General features: G+C 55.3%; 2 protein-coding genes across 19 annotated transcripts in view; one reads left to right on the top strand and one right to left on the bottom strand.

Annotated features, from left to right (window-relative positions):
- Phldb1 (pleckstrin homology like domain family B member 1) overlaps positions 1–18,748 on the top strand; it is a 46,770-nt gene extending 28,022 nt beyond the window's left edge. For 6 of the 16 annotated variants that reach the window (XM_023721130.1, XM_023721125.1, XM_023721132.1 and 3 more), the window contains 15 exons: positions 586–696; positions 812–901; positions 1,457–1,600; positions 3,130–3,306; positions 3,728–3,868; positions 5,068–5,208; positions 5,344–5,446; positions 5,863–5,910; positions 6,435–6,708; positions 6,782–6,872; positions 9,837–9,983; positions 12,250–12,366; positions 12,589–12,691; positions 16,454–16,539; positions 17,436–18,748. In XM_023721130.1, the coding sequence (XP_023576898.1) occupies positions 586–696; positions 812–901; positions 1,457–1,600; positions 3,130–3,306; positions 3,728–3,868; positions 5,068–5,208; positions 5,344–5,446; positions 5,863–5,910; positions 6,435–6,708; positions 6,782–6,872; positions 9,837–9,983; positions 12,250–12,366; positions 12,589–12,691; positions 16,454–16,539; positions 17,436–17,576 (1,914 nt within the window). In that variant the 3' untranslated portion in view covers positions 17,577–18,748. Of the gene's footprint in view, positions 1–585; positions 697–811; positions 902–1,456; positions 1,601–2,630; positions 2,736–3,129; positions 3,307–3,727; positions 3,869–5,067; positions 5,209–5,343; positions 5,447–5,862; positions 5,911–6,419; positions 6,709–6,781; positions 6,873–9,836; positions 9,984–12,249; positions 12,367–12,588; positions 12,692–16,453; positions 16,540–17,435 lie in introns of all 16 variants that reach the window. The other 10 variants (XM_023721139.1, XM_023721136.1, XM_004636443.2 and 7 more) reach the window with 8 other exon arrangements.
- Positions 18,749–18,945: 197 nt separating this feature from the next.
- Treh (trehalase) overlaps positions 18,946–25,368 on the bottom strand; it is a 13,817-nt gene continuing 7,394 nt past the window's right edge. Inside the window, exons 2-15 of one of the 3 annotated variants that reach the window (XM_004636537.2) lie at positions 24,605–24,705; positions 24,354–24,498; positions 24,190–24,277; positions 22,808–22,908; positions 22,582–22,674; positions 22,389–22,505; positions 22,160–22,282; positions 21,877–21,926; positions 21,558–21,752; positions 20,754–20,971; positions 20,391–20,502; positions 19,933–20,045; positions 19,642–19,692; positions 18,946–19,277 (exon numbers count right to left, since the gene is read on the bottom strand). In XM_004636537.2, coding sequence (XP_004636594.1) covers positions 19,125–19,277; positions 19,642–19,692; positions 19,933–20,045; positions 20,391–20,502; positions 20,754–20,971; positions 21,558–21,752; positions 21,877–21,926; positions 22,160–22,282; positions 22,389–22,505; positions 22,582–22,674; positions 22,808–22,908; positions 24,190–24,277; positions 24,354–24,498; positions 24,605–24,705 — 1,660 coding nt within the window. In that variant the 3' untranslated portion in view covers positions 18,946–19,124. The remainder of the gene's footprint in view (positions 19,278–19,641; positions 19,693–19,932; positions 20,046–20,390; positions 20,503–20,753; positions 20,972–21,557; positions 21,753–21,876; positions 21,927–22,159; positions 22,283–22,388; positions 22,506–22,581; positions 22,675–22,807; positions 22,909–24,189; positions 24,278–24,353; positions 24,499–24,604; positions 24,706–25,368) is intronic. The other 2 variants (XM_023721122.1, XM_023721123.1) reach the window with 2 other exon arrangements.

Here is a 25,368-nt window from a genome sequence, read left to right as displayed (position 1 = left end):
AAAAAAAAAAAAAAAAAAAAAAAAAAAAAAAAAAAAAAAAAAAAAAACCACAAACCAGTTATGCTGGTGTACACCTGTAGCTCTGGCTTTTCTGGAGACTGAAGCAGAAGGATTGCTTGAATTTCGGAGTTCCAGTTCAGTTTAGGCAACCCAGGGAGACCCTGTCTCAGAAACAAAGTTACTTACATAGCATATATTATCTTTTGAAGGATTAGACAATTCAGATAAACATAGCTTATAGGCAATTATAAGGAGATACTTTGTGGCAGTGTGGAGTAGTGCCAAAAGCTGGGACAACAGTAGCAATAGGGTGGTGAAGTCCAGTGGGGAATGCAGGGGCCTGGGTGCAGTATGGAGGACAAGGCAGGTGGGGAGCTGTTCAGTGTCTCTTGCCTGGTAGCCCAGGGGTCACAGATTGAGGAGGAAGGGAAGGAACTGACCAGGGTACTCTGAGTTTTCCTTGGGTGATTTGAGGCCAAGAAGAGCTGGTTGAATCCAGGGATTCTGGGCAGGAGGGTCAGCCAAGTTTCACTTGGGGCTCAGCCCTCTATCCCCAGGGCCTGACTGACCCTCCCATCTCCACAGGAGCGCCTGGCCATCCTGGACAGTCAGGCTGGGCAGATACGGGCCCAGGCTGTGCAGGAATCAGAGCGTCTGGCCAGGGAGAAGAATGCCTCCCTGCAGCTGCTACAGAAGGTACCTGCGTGGGTACTGGCTGGGGTAGGGGAAGGTGTGCCAGTGTGGACACATCACCAGGACTCTCCCTCACTTTCTCCCACTTCTCCTTGACTCAACCACCATGGGCTGCCAGGAGAAGGAGAAGCTGACCTTGCTAGAAAGAAGATACCACTCACTCACAGGGGGCAGGCCGTTCCCGAAGACCAGCTCGACCCTCAAAGAGGTAACACTTGGCTCAGCCTCAGCCTCAGGCCCAGGGCAGCAACCCGTGCCGCCTTCACCCCGGTGGCCAAGGTTGAGGGTGGGGGCGTCAGCCTGAACTGGAGAGGTGTGAGGGGGAATGGCCGTGGGATCTGAGATTTAAACCTGCTTGACTGTCAGGCGTTTCTCTGTTGCTTTTTGGGCTCTTACGAGCCTGCTGGTCTCACTGTCTGGGGCGGCTGCATATATACAAAGTGCTCAAGGGCCCTGGGTGGGTTTGGCAGGGCCAGGGCTGGGTGGACCGACCTGGAGGGCCAGCACAAGGATCGTGGGGATCCTGACCCTGGGGCTTGCTGGGCCTCCCTCTGCAGCCAGGTTCCCAGCTCAGAAGTGTTCACTGAGCCCTAGGTGGTTCTTTCCCAAGCCTGCACATCTGGTGTGTGAGGCCTAATTAGGACATACTTGGCCTTCTGACCCTTTCCTCCTGCCTGTGTCCCTCTACAAGTGACCAGGCCTGGGGTGGATGACTGGGCCGAGTGTTAGGGCTGAGTCCCCTCACGATGTACCCTTTCTGTAGGCTCAGTTCCTCATCTCCGAGTCCTCAGAGATGGGGCTGGGGACCAAGGTGCTGGGCCCATTCTCAGGGTGTTCTCAGACTGGGGGCTCTTCTGTCTTCTTAATCCCACCTGTTTCTACTCCACTCTGCCCCAAAGTACAAGAGGTAATCACAGCTAGCTGTGTGCTCTGCTTTGCTGGCTGCCTATCTGCTGCCCTCTGAGCTCCAAACTGTAACTTCCCAGGTCCTCGCTGAAGGGTGTGTGGCAATAAGCATTTGGCGGGCGGAGTTTGGTGGTATTTGTGTGAGCGTGCCATTTTGCTACCCGTAGGATGCCAAATGAGAGCATTGGTTTGTGTGTGTTCTGCATGTCATTCACTAGTTTCCGCATGTCATTCATAGCACATGGAACCTCCTGGCTCATTTTCATTTCCCGTGACTCTCAGAGGCCAGGGTGGCCCTGGAGCTAGGCCTGAGCAGGTACCCGGAACGTGGCAGGCTTGGGGCCCACTGCCTTGAGTGAGCATTTATTGTGGAGGCCTGCCCTGCCCAGCACCTAGATAAGCTCAGCTTCTAAGCATACTGACCCTGTCTTCCTGCCCACAGTCAAGCTCACCAGCATCTTTTCAAGTGCTTCCCCAGGCCAGTAGGCCATTTTCCTCCCAGGGCTTTTAGCTGCTTTCTGCTGTGGCTGCTGCTCAGCACTTACCTTGCTCAGGCCCTGGTGGTGTCCCTACCTCTCCCTGCTTGTGTCCGGCTCTTGTGCTGGTGATGGCGTGACAGGGGCCCTGGGGAGTAGTGTAAGTTGTGTTGCACTTGTGTGCACTGGGGATACCCAGGTGCTGGAGGGGTGGGCTCGTGAGGAGCTGGGGTCTGTGCCTCAGTGGGTTCCTAGAAGGCCCTCCTGGGCTTCTTTACCTGTCTCCAGCCCAGGGCTAGTTCAGGGATGGGCCTTTAGGACCTACTCGGGGCAGCAATGAAATGCCAAAGTGGTCTCAGGAGGAGCTGTCAACAGTCTGTCCGTCCGTCCACCCTTTTCCATTCCCACAGCCGACTGTGGCCAGGAGGACAGCCGAGCACCTACCCTGCTCGGGATTGTGTGCTGACACATGTGCCTGGCATGGAGTGTGGGGTGTTGGGTGCCAGGGTGGACCTCATTAATCTCTTCTCTGCCCCCCATCCCCGGGGTCCCTAGGAGTATATGAGCCTGGCAGAGGTTCTCCAGCTGTGCTCTCGCTTGGACCCCTATGCTTCTGCCACCTCCCCCAGCGCATTCACCCAGCCCCTGCCTGACAGTGAGGTACCAGCTGCCGAATGTGCCTGCCCATGCCCAGGGCCTCCTCGTTTGTGCCCACCATTGCACCTGGGGACCTCCATTGCACCTGGGGGTGTGGGGCAACAGCAGGGTCAGTCTTCAGGGAGAGAGAGAAGGGCAGCTGGCAGTGGCAGGGGCCATTACATGTGCTTCCGTTTCCTCCCGAAGCCTTGGGAGCTGTTCTTAGCTGACTGTGGCTCGGGGAGGGGCAGACCCTCTGCTGTAGGAGAAAGGCATCATTGGGCTGTCTAGGCTGGGCTCTCCAGGCTGGCCCCTGCTCTGCTTCCTACTCTTTCCCTCCCTCGTGGGCAGGGCCAGGTCTTGGGTTCCAGTCCCATTAACCTCTTGTATTCCCTCCTGCACTTGGCTGTCCCCCAAGTACGTGACGCTTGAGCAGCTAAAGGTGATGTGGGGCACTTCACCCAAGCCCCCAGCCCCCGCGCCAGGCTGGCCTCCCTGGGCCTCTGCCTCCCGGGACCGGGTTCCCACCACCTGCCTTCCTCCTGTGCCGCCCTCCTCTTCCTCCTCCTTCGCTTCCATCACGCCTTCACCCAAGGTTGGTGGTCTGTGTGTTCTTGCCACCCTCACCCAGTGGCTGGCATAGCTGTCTGTGCGTGTCTGGCCCTGGCTCACAGGCCGCTCAGCTCCAGGCCAGCCTGAGGGGCACGCCGGGTGCCTGCAGGCTCTGGCTGGCTAGCATAGCATGTGTCTGTTCTGGGAGTTGCACCCTGACTGTTTCTCTTTGCCTTTATCACATCAGGACAACTGTCATCTCACTGGTTTTCTCTTCCTTCTCTTTATCGCTCTCTTCCTCCCTCCTTTCCTTCCCGTCGTCCCCTTCCCTTCCTGCCCATTTCCCTGACTCGGTCTTCCTGTCCCCTTCCTCAACCCCCTTCCTCCTTCCTCATTCCCCTATCCCTTTCCCCTTCCTGTCCTGGCCCTTCCTCTCCATCCTTGCCCCCTCCCTGCCCCTCCAGATGGAGAAGCTGTTGCTCCCTGCTGTAGACTTAGAGCAGTGGTACCAGGAGCTGATGGCTGGGCTGGGGCCTGGCCCTGCTGCGGCCTCTCCTCGCTCTTCTCCCCCACCTTTGCCTGCCAAAGCTTCCCGTCAGCTGCAGGTAACCCCTTCCTACCAGTTCTTCCCAGGTCTTGCTCCTGTCTGCTAAGAGTTCCTCCTGCTGAGCCCTGGTCATACTGCATGCTGTGGGTAATCTGCTCAGCACAGCAAGGAGGGGCCTGTGGACCTGAGAAGGCACTGAGGATCTCCGCATGCGCAGTCGTTGGCTCTGAGGGCAGCTGGAGGGCCGGGCTCTGATGCCCAGGGGTGACGGTGGAAGGGGTTCTCCCCAGAGCTTCTCACCTAGGTTAGGGATGGCCACACTCTTGTCTTTCATGACTGGAATTACTATGTCCTGGGAGAAACAGCTCTGTTTTGTTCTCCTGGTCTTTCCAAGGGTGATACATGGAGGCAGAAAAGAAGAGGACAGAGTTTTTACTCAGAAATGACAACCCTGGGGACATACCCGTCTCCTGAGTGTAGTCATAGCAAGGGCGCAGCTGCTGACCATGGTGGGGAAAGGTACTTGGATAGTCCCCACCGACCCTCTGCGATGCCTGTGCCATTCAAGGGTCATTCTCCCCACATTCCCTTTGGGGGAGTTTGATTTGTGTAACTTGTGGTACCTCCACTGTGCCCTGCTGGCTGGAAGCCCTTTCATGTTTTAATTCACTCAGTCATCACCACAGGCCCAGGAGGTAGAAGATGTTAATTTTACAGATCAGACACTGGGACATGGAGAAGATAAGAAATCTTGCCAGGGCCACCATGAGAAGGAAGTAGCAGAGCATATGTGGGGAGTCAGGGTTCTTGACTCCAAAGGCGGTATTCACTGTGTGTTAGCGCTCCGAGGGAGCTTGGCGGGGGTTTAATCTGGTCCTGCTCCTTCCTGGGGCACACAGGCAGCTGAGGCCCAGAGCCAGGAGGTGCATAGTCCAAGGCTCTGCAGCCTGTTAGTGGCAGAGTTGGGACCAGAAGGAACTTGGTGTCTACGTGTTCTTCTGCACAGCTCTTAACTACTGGCATGGAGTAGCTCAGGTCCTTCTCGGGTCTAGGGTTGGGCCAGCAATGGGCCAGGGAGGAAGGGCCTGGAAAGGAAACTCAGCAGCCACAGTAGCTTGTGCCCTTTGGGTAGCCCAAGAGGTTCAACTCGCTTGTCACCTGGAGCCAGAAGGCCTCAGAGGTCTGGTGCTAGGGTAGGGGACACAGGGGTGGCTGCTAGTGGGAGAGCCAGAGTTTACCAGGCTGTGTTCCCTACAGGTGTACCACTCCAAGATGGATGGCGACGCCACAAGCCCACTGCCTCGGACCCGCAGTGGCCCCCTTCCCTCTTCGTCTGGCTCCTCCTCCTCCTCCTCCCAGCTCAGTGTGGCTACCCTGGGCCGTAGCCCCTCCCCAAAGGTCTGAGGACAGAGGGTGGTAGGGGAGTGGAGGCTGCCGTCCTGGGGTCCTGGCACGAAGCAGGGCTGCCCCATGGGCTCTAGGGCAGGGTGAGGTGGGCTGAGCTGCTGTCCCAGCGCTCTGTTCTCTCTGCAGAGTGCCCTGCTTGCCCAGAATGGCACAGGCAGCCTTCCTCGCAACCTGGCAGCCACGCTGCAGGACATTGAGACCAAGCGCCAGCTGGCCCTGCAGCAGAAGGGTGAGTGTCTGCGGTGCCAGCGTCCCAGTGCCCCCGGGACATCCCACACTTTTTACTAGGTGTTTCTCTTAATTGGGATTTGGGTGAAAGGAAGAAGTACAGAGCTTCTGGGATATTTATCAAAAGACTTGGAACTGGGGGCTCAGGATCTGGGGCCTGACAGCTTCCTTCCTAGAGAGGCCAGCCAGCATAGGAAGTATTTGTTGACCTGAGCAGGGCTAGATGTTGCCCTGCCTGGAGAAGGAGGATGGATTTAATGACTTCCAGAAGTAGTTCCCAGAGACATTGGCTCTGGGACCCAGCAGCCCTTGTGCCTGGGGTGTTTTGGTTGTTCTGAAAGCCCATGTCTGTGCCTCTCTCTCCTCTCGTCTCCTCTGTGTCTCTCTCCCATACCCTCTGTCCGGGGCTCCCCACAGCAGTCGAGTTGCTTCCTGCCGAGCCCCTCTCAACTGAGGACCCAGCAGGTAGAGCATTGGTCACCAAGGGCATTGCTTTGGCCAGGCAACCCTGCCCTGGCACCAGCATGATGCATCCTGCCCAGGTTCCCTGTAGGTTCCCGGGCCAGGCTGGGCTGGGGTGCCTGCTGGCCCCGCCCCTCCAGCTCAGCTCCCTGCTGCCCTTGGCTGTGTTCCTTGTCTTCCTGCTTTCCCTTCTGCTCCTGTTTGCTCTTGCTTCTGCATTGAGGGCTTGTGCTGGCACCCAGGGCTTGTGGGGCTCCTGTTGCTATCTCCCCCTCCCCCCCAGCAGGCAGGTGGGTGCATGTGTCCTGCTCAGCTGCTCAGGCTTCCACTGTAAGCTGGGGCCAGGTGCCCTGAGGGCCTAAGGATGCAGAGAACACTGCCCCAGACAGTGCACTGTGACCAGCTGGGCAGGCAACTGGAGCCGTGCGTGTTTGCCCATCTCTGCTGGCCTCCTCCCTCTGATGCTGCTCGTGCCCCTTCCCCTGGACAGGTGGGAACCCCCATGACTCCAGCTGTTCCTCCTGCAGGGCAGCAAGTAATTGAGGAGCAGCGGCGACGGCTGGCTGAGCTGAAGCAGAAAGCAGCCGCTGAGGCGCAGTGCCAGTGGGATGCCCTACACGGGGCGGCGCCCTTCCCCACCCTGATGCACCACTCCATCCTGCATCACCTGCCAGCTGGGCGGGAGCGAGGAGAGGAGGGCGAGCGTGCCTATGACACACTGAGCTTGGAGAGCTCGGACAGTATGGAGACCAGCATCTCCACTGGGGGCAACTCAGCCTGCTCCCCTGACAACGTGTCCAGGTGCTGCCCTGCCCAGCCCAGGGCCTCCAGTGGGCACCTGCAGCTCCTGACGCAACCTCCCTCCCCTATACAGTGCCAGTGGCCTGGACATGGGCAAGATCGAGGAGATGGAGAAGATGCTGAGGGAAGCTCATGCGGAGAAGAGCCGGCTCATGGAGTCCAGGGTGAGGTGACCTCCCAGGAGGCAGCAGGCCTGGGACCCAGAGAGCCCTGTGCCCACCAAGGGCCTGGCACCCCCTCAGCACCTACTGGCTGCATTGCATGGGCATGACATTGTAGTGGAGTAGAAAGCATTAACTGCTTTTTGTATTTTTAGGGAAGGGTCTACAGGGTGTTCAGGGTCTCACTATTAGAGTGGACTCGTAGTGATCCACCTGTTTACAGCCTCCCAAAAGCTGGGATTATGTGTGTGTGCCACCATGCCCAGTCTCAATTACTGTTTTAGCGTGCCCCAGGGGCAGGGCCGGCAGGGCAAGCAGGGCAGGCCCGAGGTTTGAACCCTGGACCCTGTGCCTACTTGCAGGTGCTTTAATCTGCTGAGCTATTTGGCCGGCCTAACTGATTCTGTTAACTTTGAACTGGCAGTGTATGTTGGGTGGTCTAGAGCCAGTCTGAGCTACATAGTGAGACCCTGTCTCAAACTACCAAGGAGGAAAAAAGGAAAGAGAAAAGCTTGTGTTCCTTAAATAGGCCATGAAAGGCTGGGCCAGACTGTCGCTTCTCAGCTCTCTGGAATAGAAAGCATCTCAGGAACCATGGTCCAGCCACAAGTTTCCTGTACAGGTACTTCCAGTCTGTGCAACCCTCTGCGGAAGCTTGGAGGCTTTGTTAGTTAATTAATCAATTAATTTATTTGTTTTTTTGAGACAGAGTCTTGCTTTGTAGTTCAGGCTGGTCCTGAACTCTCTGTGTAGTCCAGGCTGGCCTCGAATTTGGGACGCTTCTCCTGCCTTAGCCTCCTGAGTGCTGGGATTACAGGGCAGTGCCCCCATACCCAGCCCCTCTTCAGACACTGGGAACTATGGGAACTTTGGTCCTCTTGGGGATAGGTAGGAGAGCAGGAAGTAGGGGCTGAAGTGTAGGATGGAAGAGAAGCAGGAGTCCAAGCTAGAGCAGAGGTGTTGGCTGGGAAGTGGCTGTGGGAAATCCTGATCTCTTAACCTGGGCGTGCCACTGGCGCTTGGCAAAGAAGGACCAATGGTGGACACTTGGCATAGATAGGCCAGGAAAAACTCTGTCTGGGATTAAACAAAGGATCTGCAAAAGCTGGCTGAGGTGCTTATCTTTCTCTCTCTGAAATGCTTCTCACTGTGTGGCCCAAGCTAGTCTCCAACTCAAGGGCTCAAATGATTCTCTTGTCCTTGGCCTCCTGAGTGGGTGAGGCTGCAGGTGCACATGACTGTTCCTGGCGTTTTAAAAAATTATTACTTCATATGTTATTGAGATGGAAGTGAAACCCATGGAGTACAGTTAGCAGCTAGAGATTTTTTTTAAAGGGTTTGACCATTTAGATGAAAGACCAACAAGAAGAGAGCCTCTTAATCTTATTTACATCACAGTAGGGCAGATTTACAAGCATATCTCGGCAAATGGAGGGAAAGAAGATTGATCTATTAATTATTTTTTTCCTTTGGTACAGGGTCTCACTACACAGCTCAGACTCATAGTGCTTCTGCTATTTTTAGCCTCTCCAGCTCTGGGATTGCAGGTGTGCACCAGCACACCTGGAGTTAGTGGCTGGCTCAGAGGGCCCAGGGGCAGGGCTGGTGCGGGATGTGGTGTCAGGGATTGAACCCTGGTCCCTGTGCTTGCCTAACAGGCACTTAGTCCCCTGAGCTATCTTGGCGGCCCTATTCTGTTAACTTTGAACTGAGAAGATATGTCAGATGGCATGGAGCAGTGGTGGCAAACCTATGGCGCACATGCCACAGTGGGCTCTAAAAGATTTGCCATCAACTTGGGCCTGGTGGCACATGCCTGTAATTCCAGCATTTGAGAGGCTGAGGCAGGAGGATAGCTGTGAGTTCACAGCTACACACATAGTGAGTTCAAAGTTAGCCTGAGCTACACAGCGAGACTCTGTCTCAAAAACAAAAAACGTTCGCTGTCATTGGTATGTAGCATTTGTCATTGAGGCATATAAAGTTTGCCGATTTGTTCTGTATGTACTAGTTGTTTTAGTGATTGTTAAAGTTACTCCCTTTTTAGGTGAGCTGGGGATTGAATCCAGAGCCTCACAACCGAGCTGTTTCCCCAGCCCTTTTTATTTTAAGTCACATTATCCTGCTAGGTCTCTAACCAGCCCAGGTGGAGTTCATATTTGTGATCCTCCTGCTTCAGCCTCTTAGAATGCTGGGATGGTAGGCCTGTGCCACTCTGCCCAACTTAAAATTTTCTTGTAATAATTTCAACTGGAATGTTCGTCTCCAATCTTACTTTTCTCCAACAGAGCTTATAATGTGGAGTTTCAAAGGACCTTAAGTTGGTGATTGTGGAAGGACTATTGAATATACCAGCTGTCAGAAAAAGTTAAATAATTTACATTCTAGGACTTCAGCTATAATTATAAGAGCCGGGTATATTTAATAAGTGCTACTTGCCTGTTGGGATCAATGATCGGCATTTATAAATAATATCTTGTTTAATTTTCACTATAATCTCAGGAGTAGGCACATTTATTTACTTATTTATTTTGTCTTTCTTGAGACAGGTTCTTGATATATGCAGTTCAGGCTGGCCTTGAGCTCACTTTGTAGCCCAGGCTGGCCTTAAGCTTGCAGTGATCCTCCTTCCAGCCTCCCAAGTGCAGAGGTGACAGGCGTGTCCCCTACCCCCAACCCCATTTGTAGTAGGCACATTTAACCCCATTTTCCAGAGACAAAAGAGAATTTAAATGATTTTGCCTGGGTCACAGCCCACAGTGGTGACACAGCCAAGGTTTAAAGCAAAGCCAGTCACACTTTAAAGCACATGTCCTAAGCCTGCAGAGCTGTTGGAGGGGGTGGCTTTGGGGCCAGTGCCTCCTCTGCCAGGCCAGCACCTGTGGTAGGCAGTTTCTGTGGCTCATCTGGGCCAGAGGAGGGCCAGTGGGGGATGCTCAGAGCCCTGACGCCTGGCTTTGGGGACAGGAGCGTGAGATGGAGCTGCGGCGGCAGGCCCTGGAGGAGGAGCGGCGGAGGCGGGAGCAGGTGGAACGGAGGCTGCAGAGCGAGGGTGCCCGGAGGCAGCAGCTGGTGGAGAAGGAGGTCAAGATGCGAGAGAAGCAGTTTTCCCAGGTGAGCGGGGCTTGAGGGTGAGGCCCTGAAGGAGGTGGGCTCTCCTGGCCCCCGGCTGGACTCTCAGGCTGCTCTCCAGAGAGATTGCTGTTGGCTTTGCACAGGCAGCTCCCTCCTGGGATTCTTCAGCCCCGGGAAATATTGGCCTGGTGCTGCTGGTTCAACCTGTGCAGGTGATGTTGGGTGGATGAGAGGAGTGAGTCCAGGCAGGTCTCCCTCAGATGGGGGCTGGAAGCAGACATCAGGGTGGCCTCACCTCTGCTGTGTGCATCTGCCTATCACCCTCCCTCCCCTTCCTGCAGCCCCTCTTCACATGACATCCACGATGTCCTGGCCTTCACCCCACAGGGCCTTCTAGCTCCTGTCCCCTCCATCCACGGATGACCTCACTCTGCCTTTGGTTCATGTCTCTGGGGGACCGTGGTAGATTCTCCTTGGACAGGAGAATCCAAACCAGCCGTCATTCAGGAGATGTGAGCAGGTGGAAGAAGTGGGGCTGAGTGAGGGCCCATTCTCTGGCCCCAACCAAGCGGCCCTGTGAGGACCCACACACACTGTCCCCTGGGGCTGGGTCTTCATAGGCTTCCCCAGGTCAGCTTCCACTGGGGTCTGCCTACCCCACAGTATGACTAACAGCTGGAGAGCCCTCATTTTCTACAAGGCAACAACATAAACCCTAAGGACAGGTCATCTATCTGAGTTTGGGAATTAAGAAACAATCAAGAACTCCTGAGTTTTACCTCCCTGTTTGGAATCTTTGTCAGTTGCCTCCTTCTCTTTTCCTACCTCAGCTATGACTGTCGGAGCCTCGCTGTTCCTGCCTGTCCCTGGCCCTGGGACACAGGCATTGCTGGGGTCTCTCGTGGATGAGGCTGGGTCAGCCCATGCTAAGCGTTCTTCACAGCCATCGTCTGTTTTGTTTTATTTTGTGATGCTTTCTCTCCTTGCCATTTTAAGGTTCTTATGGGAAAGGAGGAAGAGGCAAACACTCTGGTTGACTGAGAATTCTAGTTAGTATTAGAGGTGGAGTAGATGTTAGTGATTATCTAATTTAAAGTCTTTTTACATATGTGTAGGGAAACTGAGGCCCAGAGTTATGTGATCTGAACCGCATCCCTTGGATAGTCAGAGGACTTCTCTACTTCTCTTTTCCTGCCGTGCTGGTACAGAGAGAAAAACTGGTTTTGGATGGGTGATTTTTCAAACGATAATAGGGAACCTCCAAATGACATAGGGAAAAATGATCTCCCGACCTGACCTGGACAAGTTTGTGTTCTCTAAAACCGAAGAATGAATTTTAGGAACAAACGGAGGTTATGAGCAGAATATATTTAATGAAGGAAAGAAAGCTCCTGTTCAAGAGAGGGACAGGATGGGAGCCCGAGCGGGTAGTTCCCCCCGGGAAGCTGTCTCTTCCAGGGACTTTTGTAGTGTAAAACCATGTGGGGCTAAGGTGGAGAGAATGGGAACTTGCTTAGGTGGATGTGGGGTGGGACAAAACTATGGTCACCCAATGGGATTACAAGCACCATTGCTCAGGTAAAATTGATTAGGCCCAGGACCAAATAGGGTAGCGAGTCACGTAGCAAGCGGGCATGAATGTAAAAAAGGACCTTATCTGGTGGCCTTCAGACAATGATTCTTCCTGAGTAATGAGCAATCCTGGATGCCAACCTTTAGGGAGGTTAGCATTTGTTTGATCTTTGGGTCTGGCTCACAGCAGGAGCATCTCCCACAGTTGTAAGGTATCTGGTCTTTGTCATTTCCTTCGAGGGCCTGACCTTGTCTGACTGCCTGTAATATTTCTGTGTAACTCGACTGCCTGCAACAATGCCAGGGATGGAGTCCAGGGCATGGTACATGCTAGGCACGTGCTTTGTCATTAAGCACACTCCTAGCCCTAGAGAGCACATTTCTTACTGGACTTCTTTTCCCAAAGCATGTTCATATGTGGCCTTTGTTTTATTCTGTCCAGCCCAGCAGGGGCACTGACAAGAGCAGGATGGTTGTTTGTTGGTCGTAGGTGGGGGAACTGAGTCACCTAGTGTAATGGCTGAGTCTAGGTGGAGACAGTGTGCTCAGTCTCCACTCTTGTTATAGGCTCTACAAAATCAGAGTGACAGAGTTGGGGTGATGTGTGTAGGGTACTGAGCATAGCACTTGGGAGCGATGTTCGGTTCAAGGGGATTCTGGACCAAAGCCAAGGGGATGGGAGAGACAGATGGGGAAAGAGAAGAGACTCTTCTAACCCTGCCCTTTGCCCCAGGCACGGCCCCTGACCCGCTACCTGCCGATCCGGAAGGAGGACTTTGACTTGAAGACCCACATTGAGTCGTCTGGCCACGGTGTGGACACCTGCCTGCATGTGGTGCTCAGCAGCAAGGTACTGGGCTTGGAGAGTCCAGGTTGCTAGGGAGAGGACCTTGTGGTCCCAGCCTTGGGACAGTGATGTCACTTCCGTCCGTAAAGTAAGCAGGTCTGGGTCCTAGGACCTGATGTCCACAAAACCAGGCACAGGAGATGACACATGCATAAGGCGGCTGTGCGGGGAGGAGGCTTGAGGCGTTGTTCATCAAGGTCCTTTCTCATTCCTGCTTGTCACCAGGTCTGCCGTGGCTACTTGGTCAAGATGGGCGGCAAGATCAAATCATGGAAGAAGCGCTGGTTTGTGTTCGACCGGCTCAAACGTACCCTTTCCTATTATGTGGGTGAGTTCCCATAGGACATCCCTGGGGGCAGCCAGAGGTGGGGCCCGAGATAGCTGGGAAGGCCAAATTTCTGAGTAGGGGGTTACAGGCTCAGTCTACATCTTGTCCTCTTCTCCCTGAAAGTATGGTGTATGTTTGGTCCATTCATTCACTCACGTACACAGTCAGCAGTATTACTGGACATCTGACAAATTGCAGGCAGTGGTGCAGGTGCAGGAGGTAAGCTGTCTTTCTTGGAGCTTGCAGCCAGGAAGACAGATGTTGAGCAGTTGATACAGAGCACGGTGGGCTTGCTGACAGGCACTGTAGGGGTTTGGGCTGGGTTGGGGACCCCCTTGGGCAAATTCCCCTGGAGACTTCAATGTGAACAGTTAGTTACACAATGCCAAGAAGCTCTCAGGACAGCCAGGGGACAGGCGCCTCACCCATCCCACTCCCTTAGTCCCTCACACCAGTCCCTTATCAGTTTCCCATCTCTGGAATTCCCTCCAGACCTTTCCATTTGTAGCATGGGGTGCTGGATCATTCCCTAGTCAGGAGAGGCCACAGTATGCTGTAGGAATAGTCCTCGAATCCTAGAGGCTCCAATCCAGTTTCTTTTTCTGCTTTTTTTTTTTTTTTTTAATTTTTTTTTAAATTTTAACATTTAGTGTGTGTGTGTGTGTGTGTGTGTGTGTGTGTGTGTGTGTGTGTCCAGCTCAGCCCAACAGGGGGCGCGGCTGGCTGGCATGTGGTGCTGGAGGATTGAACCGCGGTCCCTGTGCTTTGCCAAGCTTGTTCCAAGTAGGTGCTTTAGACCACTGAGCCATCTCTCCAGCCCCCTCTGCTTTGTTTTGATTTGTGCTGCTGGGGATTGAATCCAGGGCCTTTGCCTTGAACTACATTCACGGCCCTTTTTTATTTTTTATTTGGAAACAGGGTCTCACTAGGTTGCTATTTATCCAGGCCGGGTTTGAACTTGAGATCCTCCTGTCCCAGATTCCCCAGGGCCTGGGATTATATGTGTGTAATAGGACACCCCACCAGTTACTTCTTCCCACTAGGCTGCTGTGCACTGAGTAGATGGGGCTCCCATTCCCCATCAGCATTGTTTTTTGCTTTCCACTGTGCTTTCTGAGAATACTGCGGAGGGAAGAGAGAGGCTTAAGTAGAACTTGCATTGCCAGGAAATGGCTCTGCCAGGAGGTGACGCAGACGCAGGCAGAGCCATCTTACTAAAAGCCTAAAAATGGGAAGGGACGTGGGGTGTGGTGCCAGGGATGCCCAGGCTTGGAGCACCCTGCTTCCCTCTCCAACCTCTGCTTTATCAAGTATCACCCCTCCAAGAAGTCTTCTCTCATCCCTGGGGCCCTGGGTGTGGAGGGACAGAGACACAGATGTCCCCATCTTCTCACCTGGGCTAGGAAGGCAGGAGGTTTGTTGGGAAAGGGAGAAACAGGCCTGAGAGAAGAGCTACATTGTGGATATGTTGGAGTTGCATCTCTGGGACGCCTGGGTTTAGGAGAAACCCAGGTCAAGGTTAGAAGCAGAGTGGTAGCTTAGTCTGTTGAAGTAATAATCACAACAATCCCAATAACAGCAGATCATATTTATCAGTCTTTGTAGGAGCTGTGCTGTGCTCAGTATCCTATACACATCATCTCATTTAATTTTGGTACGAGCCCCATGAGAAAAACCACTATATTTATACCCATTTTGCAAGTAAAAGTGAGGCTCAGAGGTGTTATGTATATTGCCAAGGTCTCACAGCTCCTTAGAGGCAGAGCAGAGAGGAAAGAGAACTGCATCCGGCACAGGCCTACCCTTGAGGGGTAAGAGCAGAGACCAGCCCAGGCAGAAGGGGCAGGGGCAGGACGCCAGCACCGGCCGCATGTGGGCTGGCGCTTGGCAAGTGTGACCTTACTTAATGTCTGTGAAGCAAAAGTAGTTCAGGCGGGCAGTGGAAACAGGGAAGTAAGCCAGCCAGAGAAGCTGGCATTTGCAAATAGGAGGTGTCACTGGCGACAGTGAAACCTGCAGAAGGGACTAAGAGCATTTACGAGGTGCATGGGGCAGGAGCCCGCTTGTCCAAGGTCAAGGTTAGGTGGGTGGTTGGGAAGTGGGGGCAGGAGTGTGTTACTATTCACCATGGAGGAAGAAGCCTGAGGCGTGGCCAGGCCTGGAGCCAGGTCCTTGTCCTGAGGAGGAAATGGTGGAGTTGGGCATGTGGCAGGGCAGGGTCAGGTCCCAGTGTACCTTGCCTGAAGGGTCTGTAGCCTCCTGCTGCTCATGGAAACCCCATCCCACCGGATCAGATTAGACAGCACTTCTCTGAAGTCTTCCATGGTGTAGTGTCACAGGAGTGGCTCCTGTTCTCATCTGAGCTCTCACAGTGACCTGGGGCGTGTCTGCCATGTGACATCAGCCTGGGGCATAACGATGTAGTGACGGAAATCACGTTGGGTGTGACTACTTGAGTGTATCCTGACATGTTTACTGCTGAGCATCCTGACAGCCCAAGACAGTGTGCTGTGGAGTTCCTAACTGTACCAGCGAGCAAGCAGCCTGCCTGTGTGTGCCTCCTCCCACGCGGCCTCCGCTAGCACGGCAGACACGACAGGATGCTCAGCCATATCCCGTATCCCGTCATTTCTGAGTTTGTCGAGGGAAAGTGCAGGGGAACATTCTGGGGTGTGAAGAATGATCTGTGAAGGGACCGCTGAGCAGCTCAGCCTGGCTCCTTGGAACCTGGGGTTCATGCAGAGGAGGGGGTGAGGCGAGCTGGAGGGGCGCGTGGGCCGCAGTCTGTGAAGGGCCCTTGCCAAGCCAAGCAGGCAGCCAGTTCAAGTCTGTCGGCTGGAGCAGCAGGGTTGCCTTCTGAAATTCCTCCCACAGCACGGGGTGGAGGAGGACCTTACTGCTTTCTGTCACTTAAGTTGTTTTTGGTTTTGTTTAGTTATAAGGACTTAAACTCAGGACCTTGCGCTTGCCAGGCAGGCGCTGTACAGTTGAGCTATCTCTTTTCACCTGAGTTTAGTGATTAGCCCAACTTTTCTGTGACACTCAGACTCTTGGGTGAGAAAGTCAGTTGTTTTTTGCCCGAGCAGTTTACAGCACACAGGGAGGCCCAGGCCCTGACCTTTCCCTTGTGCTCCTGTCCCCTCTGCCTCAGAGATTGCCTGCTCTGGCAATTTCCTTCTGCGACCTCGGTTGTCACATCGCCTGAGGCAGATTGTTGCCTTGTCCTCCAGGCTCACACTCGCTAACTGTATCCGCATAATTCAGAAATCAAAATGTGTGAAAAAGCCTAAGTGGAGAAGGCCTAAGTCGAACTACCTGTTGGTAATGTCTTGTATATTTTTCTACGTAAGAGGTAGTAGACAATACATTCCTTGTTTACCACCTAATGTGTTTTAGAGGTCTTTCTATACCAAAAATATCTGTGTCTAGGTATTTGTATCACTGGCTCAAAGGACGAGTGCCTTTCTAATTTTGATAGACATGACCATGGGTTTGTACCAGTTTATATCCCCCTACATTATTTCTCCACAGCCTTGCCTAAGTACAGGTGTGTTTTTGCTGTGCTGATGACTGGGTAGCCAGTGATGACACACTCGTGTCTGATGACCATCTCTAATGGCTAGTGGAGCTCAGCATTGTCTAGGTCTTCAGGCTCCCTGTGGGCTGTTTGGGAGTCTGGGACTGGAGGCTCAGGCCCACGGCGCTGCTGCTTTGCTTCTGGAGTCCGCAGGCCTCCTCAGCCTGGCCCCTTTCCCTCTGCAGACAAGCACGAGACGAAGCTGAAGGGGGTCATCTACTTCCAAGCCATCGAGGAAGTGTACTATGACCACCTGCGCAGTGCCGCCAAGGTCAGAGGCAGGGAGCAGCAGAGGGCAGGAAGGCGGTCCTAGGGAAGGGAGGCTGGGGGCACTCTAGGAGCTGAGGCCGCAGCCTGCCCTCTGCGGTGGGCGTGGCCCAGGCCTTGTTCTCTTTGTCAACTTTCTTCTCTCCCTCTCTCCTTCCCAGAAGAGGTTTTTCCACTTCACTATGGTGACCACTGAGGTACCCTGCCCCACATGCCTGTAACCAGAGCTGCACATTAACACTTCCTTGACCCCCTCAGCCCTGACCCCTGACCTGCCCTCCCTCTAACTTGCCTCAGGTCTGAGGGAAATTGGAGCTTGAGTGTACTTGTTGCCTCCTCCTTCTCTGGAGAAGGCAGAAGGATGTCACCCTTTGGGGACAGGCTGTGCAGAAGGGAGAGCAGAAGGGGTGGAGGTGCCTCAGAGTGAAGTTGGGAAGTTGATAAGCTGGAGTGTTGGAGGCCGGGGCCAGCCTCCTTCCCACCAGCCCTCTGTGCCTGCCCCAGCCCTGACTGCTGCTCTTCTGCTGTCCTGGCCTTGAATCCTGCGCATAGCTTTTCCTGTCTGCCTCTTCTTTGCTGAGAGACTGTCCTCACTAGAACAGCCCTCTGCGACTCATTCTTACATCCGCTAGTGAACCTGGGAATGCAGGGAACAGAGCTCCCTGACCATTGTGCCCTTGCCAGGCCCCTGGGGGCTTAGAGAGCAGCTCTGCACTGGTATAGGAGGGGGCACTTTAGCCTGGAGCCATCGGAGTAGTGGGGATGAGTTTGGGGCCATTAAGGACTCAGCCCCTGAGTGCCAGGGCCTCCTGGGTGCTGTGGGGGAAGACGGCAGAGGAGGCAGGATGTTCTGGGCCTGTGTGAGCCCCATCTTGGGACCTTCCTCCCTTTCCTCCACAGAGTCCGAATCCAGCTCTCACTTTCTGTGTGAAGACCCACGACCGACTGTACTACATGGTGGCCCCCTCTGCAGAGGCCATGCGCATCTGGATGGACGTCATCGTCACGGGTGCTGAGGGCTACACTCAGTTCATGAACTGACCCCCGTGGGCCTCCTGGACCCAGGCCAGCCCTAGGACCCTGCCTAGCACCTGTTGTGGTGCTCACCCTGGAGACAGAGCCACACGGTGGGAACCAGCCCCACAGAGGCTGGGCGTACAGAGTGCCACCAGGGCTTTCGTGCAAGAAGACGTAATATTCTGTAAGGAGCTCAGGCCTGTGAGGTTCTGAACTCAGAAGAGGGAAGCTGGGGAGGGAATTGCTGGCTCCTGGGAGCCTGGGACTTGTAGGATCTGTTCAGGGTTGTGCCTGGGCCCCGGGGCTGAAGAGCTCTCTGAGAACTCAGCTCTGACCTGGCACCTGCTGGCCCCAGCCTGTTTTCTCTGTAAAGGACAAATTACGGTACCAGAATCTGCCAAAGATCCCCTCTTGCCTCACCCCGTCGAGGGGCTGAGCAGAGCCACATCTGGAGTTGGGCAGCAGCCTGGGCAGCGTGCTCTGCCTCGTCCTCCCTCATTTATACTTTTTATTACTTGGCCCAAAGGCCAGAGACCTCAAGTGTTAGCCTTGAGGTCCCAGTCCTATCCCCTTGTTGGAGACCCATCTCCATGGTCTCCATGGTGACTGCTCCATTGCCATGGTAACAGTACTAATTGCCCTTGCTCCGCAGCTCAGCCCACTGCTTCAGCTGTGGGCCATCTGAGGGTACATGCCGTCAACTCTCCAGCCCAGACCCGTGGGCACCTTGTGGGGGGAAGGGACGAACACCTGCTCCCTGCCTGTGTCTCCAGCCCTGGCACAGCCTGCTGCCCCACCTCACCTCTCCCTTCCACTGTGCCTTGCTTAGAGCCAGAAGGGATGATGCTGGCGATCCGCGGCCACAGGAGCAGTGCCATGCATGGGAGAGGAAGCTAGGGGCCATCCTCTGGGTGCTGACAGAGAGGGAGGGTGGCTCAGCCGAAAGCCTGAGTAGGAGGGAACTGCAGACGGAGGGGCCTGCATTCCGGCCACCTCCTCCCTTCTGCATCTGAAGGGTGATGGAGAGTGGAGGACCCGGCCTCAGCTGTCTGCACTCAGCCCTTCGCGCCTTAACACTAAGCCCACCTCCCCTGCCCTCATCCCCAGCCCTGGGCCCTCAGCTGCTTGGGCCTGAGCTGGGTGTTTTTCAGTATTTGTAAGCATTTCAGCAGAACAATAAAGCATTTGAGCTATGTCTTTGGGTAGTGTGGGGCTGGGTTCCTTGGGGTGATGGGGCTAGGGTTTCCTCTAAGAAAAGGACATGTTCCCCTGTGTCGCCAGGAGGACCCTGGGTCTCAGCCCCTGGCATCCATGTCATTGAGGACAAGCTGGGAGGTAAGATGCAGAAGAAAGGGAAGGTGCATTTTTTTCTGGTGCCTGGGATTGAACTCGGGGCCTTCTGTTTATGTTTTGAGACGGTTTCTGTTACCACTCGTAGTGCTGACCTCACAGGCCTGCACTGTGACACTAGGCTGGGCGCAGAGGTTTAATGAGGCAGGAGCTGGAGCCAGATGACCGGCTGGTAAACAGATGTGAAGCCACCCTCCTGGTCAGTCCTTGTGGCTACCATGATCACGGTGACAGGAAACCCAACAGGAGGTGGAGCAGGAAGGTGGCCACCAGGCAGTGAGGGGTCAGGAAAGCCAGCTGGGTCCCTGAGGTCAGCCGGTCACCGTAGCGGTCCATTAGCATCATGGCTACTCCATTTGTCCAGCCAAAGCCCTCCTGGAGAGAGTCAGGGCCAGTGGGCCAAAGTCTTGGGAAGGGCCAGAGAGATAGCTCAGCAGTCTAAAGCACCTGCTTAGGCAAGCTCAGGCAAAGTGCAGGGACCATGGTTCGATCCCTGGCACATGCTGTACCAGCCCTATCCACAGGGTGGGCTAAGCCAGCCACACACACACAGAAATTATTGGTTAGTTTCAAGTCCTGTTTTGGTGACACGTGATTCCCCCCGCCCCAGGGATAGCAAAGACCACTGGTCAGTTTTCCCTTGGGCTCACATAGAGGTGACCACAGCAGGACCTGAGGGCTCATGTCACCTTACAGGGTGACAGAGCCAGGGTCCCCTGTAAGGTGTTGGCCAGCTCACCTGAACTTCATACTCCCCTCCACCACCTGGCTGTCCATTGCTGATGTCATACTGGGGAGCAGAGCAGGTTAAGGTCACACTGTCCCCAGGCCTCCACCCCAGCCCAGGGCTGCAAACCACGGAAGTCCTTGGGGAGAAACTGTTCTGTCCCCACACAGTGCCTGCCCCTACAGTGCCCCCAAATGACCACTGGGTTCTGCCATGGCCCTGGCCAGGGTGTCCTAGACTTTGCAAAGCTTTTTGCTTCCACCTCACCTGGGCGGGGACAGGGACCTCCCCACATCAGCTCACCTTCTCATACATGGCTGACTTTTGTGAGTAGATGTCAAAGTTGGTTTGGATCCAGTTCTGGGCCAGCTGGAAAGCCACTTCCTGGGTCCGAGGTGAATGTGACTTGGCCAAGCCTAGATTCCAACCCAGCAGGGCCTGAGTCTCCAGAGCCCCCACCCCACGTGGGCAGAGGCCAAGCCTTACTGTCCCCAAGGAGGAAAGAGGCCTGGGCCCTAAGATCGCCCCTCTGTGACCACAGGCCAGCCTGCCTGTGACCCGGGTGCCTGGGTTTAGAGAGAGGAGGCTGGTTCCATGGATAGGTGGGGATGAACCTAGTTGCTGATGGGGTGGGGGCAGGAGACAGGAGCAAGGAAAGGTCGAGGGGCTTTGCAGCCCTGTTCATGCCTCCCCAGTACCAGGGCATCCAAGTCCTGCACCCTGGATCTGGACCTGGTGGGTGCCCCTGCCTGACTCCCTACCTCTGATGACCAGGTCCTGCAAGGGGGCCCAGCCATTGGGGAAGTCCCACTGCTGGCCCGTGTTCCGGAGAGAGGCTGGGATCCCATACTGGTAGGTCAGGATCTGGCTGTCCTAGAAGGTTCCAGGCATTGCTGTGACTGTGGGTGGAGTCTGGCCAGGGAGCCAGGACCCTGGGCCCTAGGAAGCCAACTGTCCTCCCTGGCCCTTCCCTCCTTGGCTCTCTGCTGTCCCCTGGTGGCCACAGAAGGACCAGCAGGGTGAGACAGGCACAGGCAGCAAGTGTGGCTGGTCCTGCCTGGTCCCCATTCAGTCAGGAGGGGGCTGTCCTCTCCAGGGGCCATAGCTGCCCACTGTCCCCTCACCTCTAGGTATTTCAGAGCCTTGTCCACATCACCAGAGTCAGAGAAGCAGCCGGCCCAGAGTGGGCTGAGGTTGGATGGATAAAACTCAAAGTTCTTCTTCCTAGTCTCAAGGTCATAGTCGAACCAGGCTCCCTTCTGCTCATCCCACAGGACAGCCTGCATGGCAGTCACGCGCTGATCCCGCAAGCTTTTGTACTTGGCAGCCTGGACGTTGTCCCCTGGAAGGCACTGCCTTTAGGCTGAGCCTGCTTTTGGGCCCCATGCCTTACATGGTGTTACTTTGTCTTGTTTTCTCTTGTTTCCGGGTGCTGAGAATGAAGCCCTGGGTCTTGTGCATGCATGGCACATCCTCTACTGAGCTACTCTGTGAGCCCCAGCTCTGCCTTGGCCTCCTCCATTTGTCCTCCTCCTCAATGGCCAAGCTACTCTGAGGGCCCCCGGGGGCTGGGTCTCCCTGCAGCTCACACTTTGTGCTTGCAGTTTGCAGAGTCCCTGAGCAATGGTGTGTACCCTGGGGTCCATCCTCCATGGGACATTGGCCCTCTGAATTTCCTGGCTCAGAGGGGCCCGAGGGGCGCACTGGGAAGATAGCGTGGAGAGCATCTGGGTGCGCAGACTGGAGTGTTTCCTGCAGGCGCCAGAGGCCATCTCAGTAGGAAGGGGAAGGCAGTGTGGGGAGGTGGCAGCTCCATCTGGGAGCTGTGTGGAGGTGCAGGGTCAGCACTGACCTCTCCTGGAGAGGTCCATCACCCTGTGGAGCTGCCAAGGTGGGGCCACTGGCCAGCACCCTCCCCCAGTGCTCACCCAGTCTGGCATAGAAGTTGCTCATCAGCTCCTCCGCCTGGCACAGGAAGGCGTTCAGGTCAACTGGCACCTTTTTGCTGGTGTGGATGCTGCTGAGCAGGTCAGGGTTTGGGCTTCCAACCAGCCAGCGGGAAGAGAAGTCCCAGCCTGACTCAGCCCCAGCCTTGAGCTCGGACCACAGAGCCTCTCGCTCCCCTGTAGGACAGAGAGGGGGCCCAGGCCAGCCCGGCTGCAGGACAGTGTAGCGGCAGACTGAGTCCTGTCATGTACCTTAGAGGTCCAGCTGCTACCCTCTGCCCTCCTTCCAGGGGTTACTCACCTACTGGCAAGGTGTTTGCCAACTCCTCATCTTTGCTATAGGACTCTGGCCTGGCAGAGGGAAGAGGTGGGCAGCAGTAGCAGGCACTGAGTCCTCTGCTCTAACAGAAGGTCCAGCCCTCGGATTCAGCGGCCCAGGGGCCCCACAACCCTGGGTGGCCGGGTGTACTCAGTGTCACATTTGAGAGGCTGGACTAAATCCCTCTTCCTCCAGCCCTGTCTTTGTGATGCCCATACCAGAGTGAATGACCACAGCCTGACACTTGGGCTGGTCAGTTCCTCACCTGGGTCCCCCATAAGGGACATAATAGCGATTCAGGATGTAGCTTTCTCCTCCCAAGTTCACAGAGACGGTCCTGTTCACAGTCCAGAAGTCCAATTCCAAGGCTAGGGTCTTGATGTTCTCCCTGGGATGGAGTCCGGCATGCTACACCTTAGCCTGGGCAAGCCCCCCACACCGGGAGGTCTCAGGAAAGGCTTGGGCCTGCAGGGCAGTGCAAGTGAGGTACCCACCGCAGGAAGGTGGTATCGTTGGTATGAGTCACGTATCGATCCATCATGAGGGTCAGGAGTGGGGGGTGGCTTCGTTGCAGGTAGTATATGCGTCCACCATTGGGGATATGCCCATAGCTGCCGAGACAGGGGCCTGCTGAGTTATCCTCTGCCTAAGCCCATGGCACATCCACTTGTCCAGCCCTCCTCTTACGTCTTGACCAGGTCCAGAAAGTTCTGCAGCATTCCCCTCACGGTCTCAGCCATCTCAGAGAGGAGCAGACCCTCTATGACCCAGTAAGAGTCCCTGGGGAAGGACAGATAGACATCACCCCCTGTTGCCCTCTGCCCCACATACCAGCTAGTGGGGCACTGGCTGAGAGCTCCCTAAGATTGTTGGCCGCTGTAGGAACCCTGGCCTCTTGGGTCTGGGTACTAACCAGTAGTAGAACTCAACAAAGCGCCCGCCGGGCACAATGAAGGGGTGTTCTGAGTAGATCAGAGAAAATCGCTCAGGGTGGCTGAGAACTTCTGGCTTCATCTGGAGTCAGGAGAGAGGAACAGCGGAGGCATGGGGGCTGCACAGGGCTGGTGTGGAGGCGCTGGAGCCAGGCTGTGTCTGCTGCTGCTGAGCTGTGTGCTCAAGGACCAGCTGCTAAAGCCTGGGTGTCCTCACCCCGCGCCCCCATGGGCCAGCCTCTGATGCCTCCTAATGGTGTGTAGAAGCCCACCACTCAGCTTGGCACTGGACAGGTGTTATGGCTCATATCTAGATGTCCCCCCAAAGTCTCATGGACTCCTAGATGGGGCTTTTCAGAGGGGGCTGGACCTGCAGCATGTGAAGCAGGGTCTAAGGGACGTGATTACTAAATTAGTCCACTGATTGGCTTGGCACAGTTCTGGGAGGGGATAATGGAAGCCCTCCCTGAGTATCAGCCTGGGCAGAGCACAAGTGAGAGAAGGAGGGCTGCTGGGACTGCCTGTGGCTTGCTGCTTTTCTTTCTTTGCTACCTCTGCCTGCCATGCAGTTTGTTCTCTCCAATGCTGCTCCGCCATGCTGCCCTGCCTGGGAGCCAGCCAACTATGGACTGAAATCTCTACCAACTGAATCAAATAGACCTTTCCTCCTTACTCCCCACCCCTTCCCCAGGTGTGATGGGTGTAAAGGACGAGGCTGGGGGCCAGCAAGGGCAGGAGCAGCACATTCCCACTGCCCATTCCCACTGCTCTCCCTGCCCATTCCCACTGCTCCCAGCTGTGCGTGGCTTCAGCGAGTGGCTCAGCCTGCCTTGTCATTCTGAGGGACCAGGTGTGCTCCCAAGGGGCCAAGCTGTCCAAGGAGCCCTGAGCAGCTCTCCATGCTGGAAGCAGCAGGCCACAGGTGCTGAGCAGGATGAGGGAGCAGGTGGCCTGGGGCACTGGAGGCTAACCACTGGCTCCCTGAGCCTAGTGCTAAGCATGGGCTCTGCGGGCCACACAGAGCGGGAACCTGCGGTGACTATCCCTGAGCCAGAGGCCTGGCCCAGCCCCTTAGGAGAGGAAGGAACCTGGCAAGAAGTGAGCCTTTGCCCATGTGGCATTGGAGGCTGGGGCAGCAGCCTGGAGGGGGCAGGAGAGGCTGGGGGACTTCCTGGCGGAGGGGACAGTGAGAAGCAGACACTCCCCTCTGACCTCAGAAGTGCTTTCTGGAGGGCTTCCATGCCAGGAGCAAGTGGGGAGGGGCTGTGTTTTCTTGGGTGCTATGGGCCCCCAACAGGCACAGCTCTCTCCCATCCCCAGCAGGGGTGGGGTCAGCCCTGGGTCAGGCCCAGGGCATTGCTACCTTCCTTCCCAGCTTCTTCCAGATCTCATGCAGTTGCTCTGCCCAGGCACGCAGCTTGACATCTGAGATCTTCTGCAGGAAATAAGGGCTGGAAGAACACCCCGCAGGGGTCAGGAGGGCGGCCTGCCAGCGAGGCCTTCTCTCGCCCTCTGTCCAGGTTATACCTATCTTTCCAGTCCTCAGGGGTCCAAGGCAGCAGCTCCTGTCCCACAGGCTGAAAGTATTGCTGGACAAACTCTTGCAGCTGCTGCTTGGGGATGCTATGGTTGTGGGCGGTGGCCAGGGCGCTGAAACTCCACAGGACCTGGTCTGGAGAGCAGGTGGCAGGGAGGGGTCAGGAGCGTCCCTAAGCCTGGTGTGATCAGAAGCATCTGCCATCTTTGGGTTAAAAGTTCAGAAGGTGAGATAGCCTCACCTGGAGCGTCAGTCAGTGACATATCCACAAACTGCTTGTCATCAGGGTAGAGCTTGGCCATCTGAACCTGATGCAGGAGCTCCCCGTGGCAGTAGATCTGGCTACAGAGACAGCAGAAGGAAAGCAGGTCAGAAGACAGGATAAGATTCCTGGGCAGACGGCTTGGGGTAGGTTCTCTGGGGCTGCGCAGGTGTGCCTGAAGCGCCTGTGTGCTATGGTGACAGTTTGCAGGTGGTAGCGACACACAGAGCTGGGAAGGAGCAGGGTACTTGTACAGTGTCAGTGCCTGTGCCAGCGCTGGCTGGTCTTTAGACACAGCACAGAGCACCTATGGCAGGAGGGAATTCAGCACTCTAATCAGCGACGCGTTAGAGGGCAGCAGGGACCAACTTTGCAGTGGCCTCGTGTGGAAGGGAGTGTGACGAAAGCCTGTGCATTGTTCCAGGTGGTTATTGCTGAGATCTTTGGCCAGAACCTGTGTAGATGTAGATGAAAGAGATACTCTCTGGGGGCTGGTGAGATGGCTCAGTGGTCTAAAGCACCTACTTAGAACAAGCTAAGCTAGGCTAAGCAAAAGCACAGCGACCACGGTTCAATCCCCAGCACCACATGCCAGCCAGCCCCGCCCCCTGGTGGGTTGAGCTGGCCACACACACACACACACACACAAAATAAATAAATAAATAAATAATTTTTTAAAAAAAGAATAGACTGAGAAATAGACCATAGGCCTGAAACTTCTGCTCAGGGACTAAACTCTCTGC

Source organism: Octodon degus, unplaced genomic scaffold (assembly GCF_000260255.1).
Source record: "Octodon degus isolate 3935 unplaced genomic scaffold, OctDeg1.0 scaffold00080, whole genome shotgun sequence".
NCBI lineage: Eukaryota > Metazoa > Chordata > Mammalia > Rodentia > Octodontidae > Octodon > Octodon degus.
Note: the sequence above shows the minus strand (reverse complement) of the source record. Positions and strands in the feature narration are given on the sequence as shown.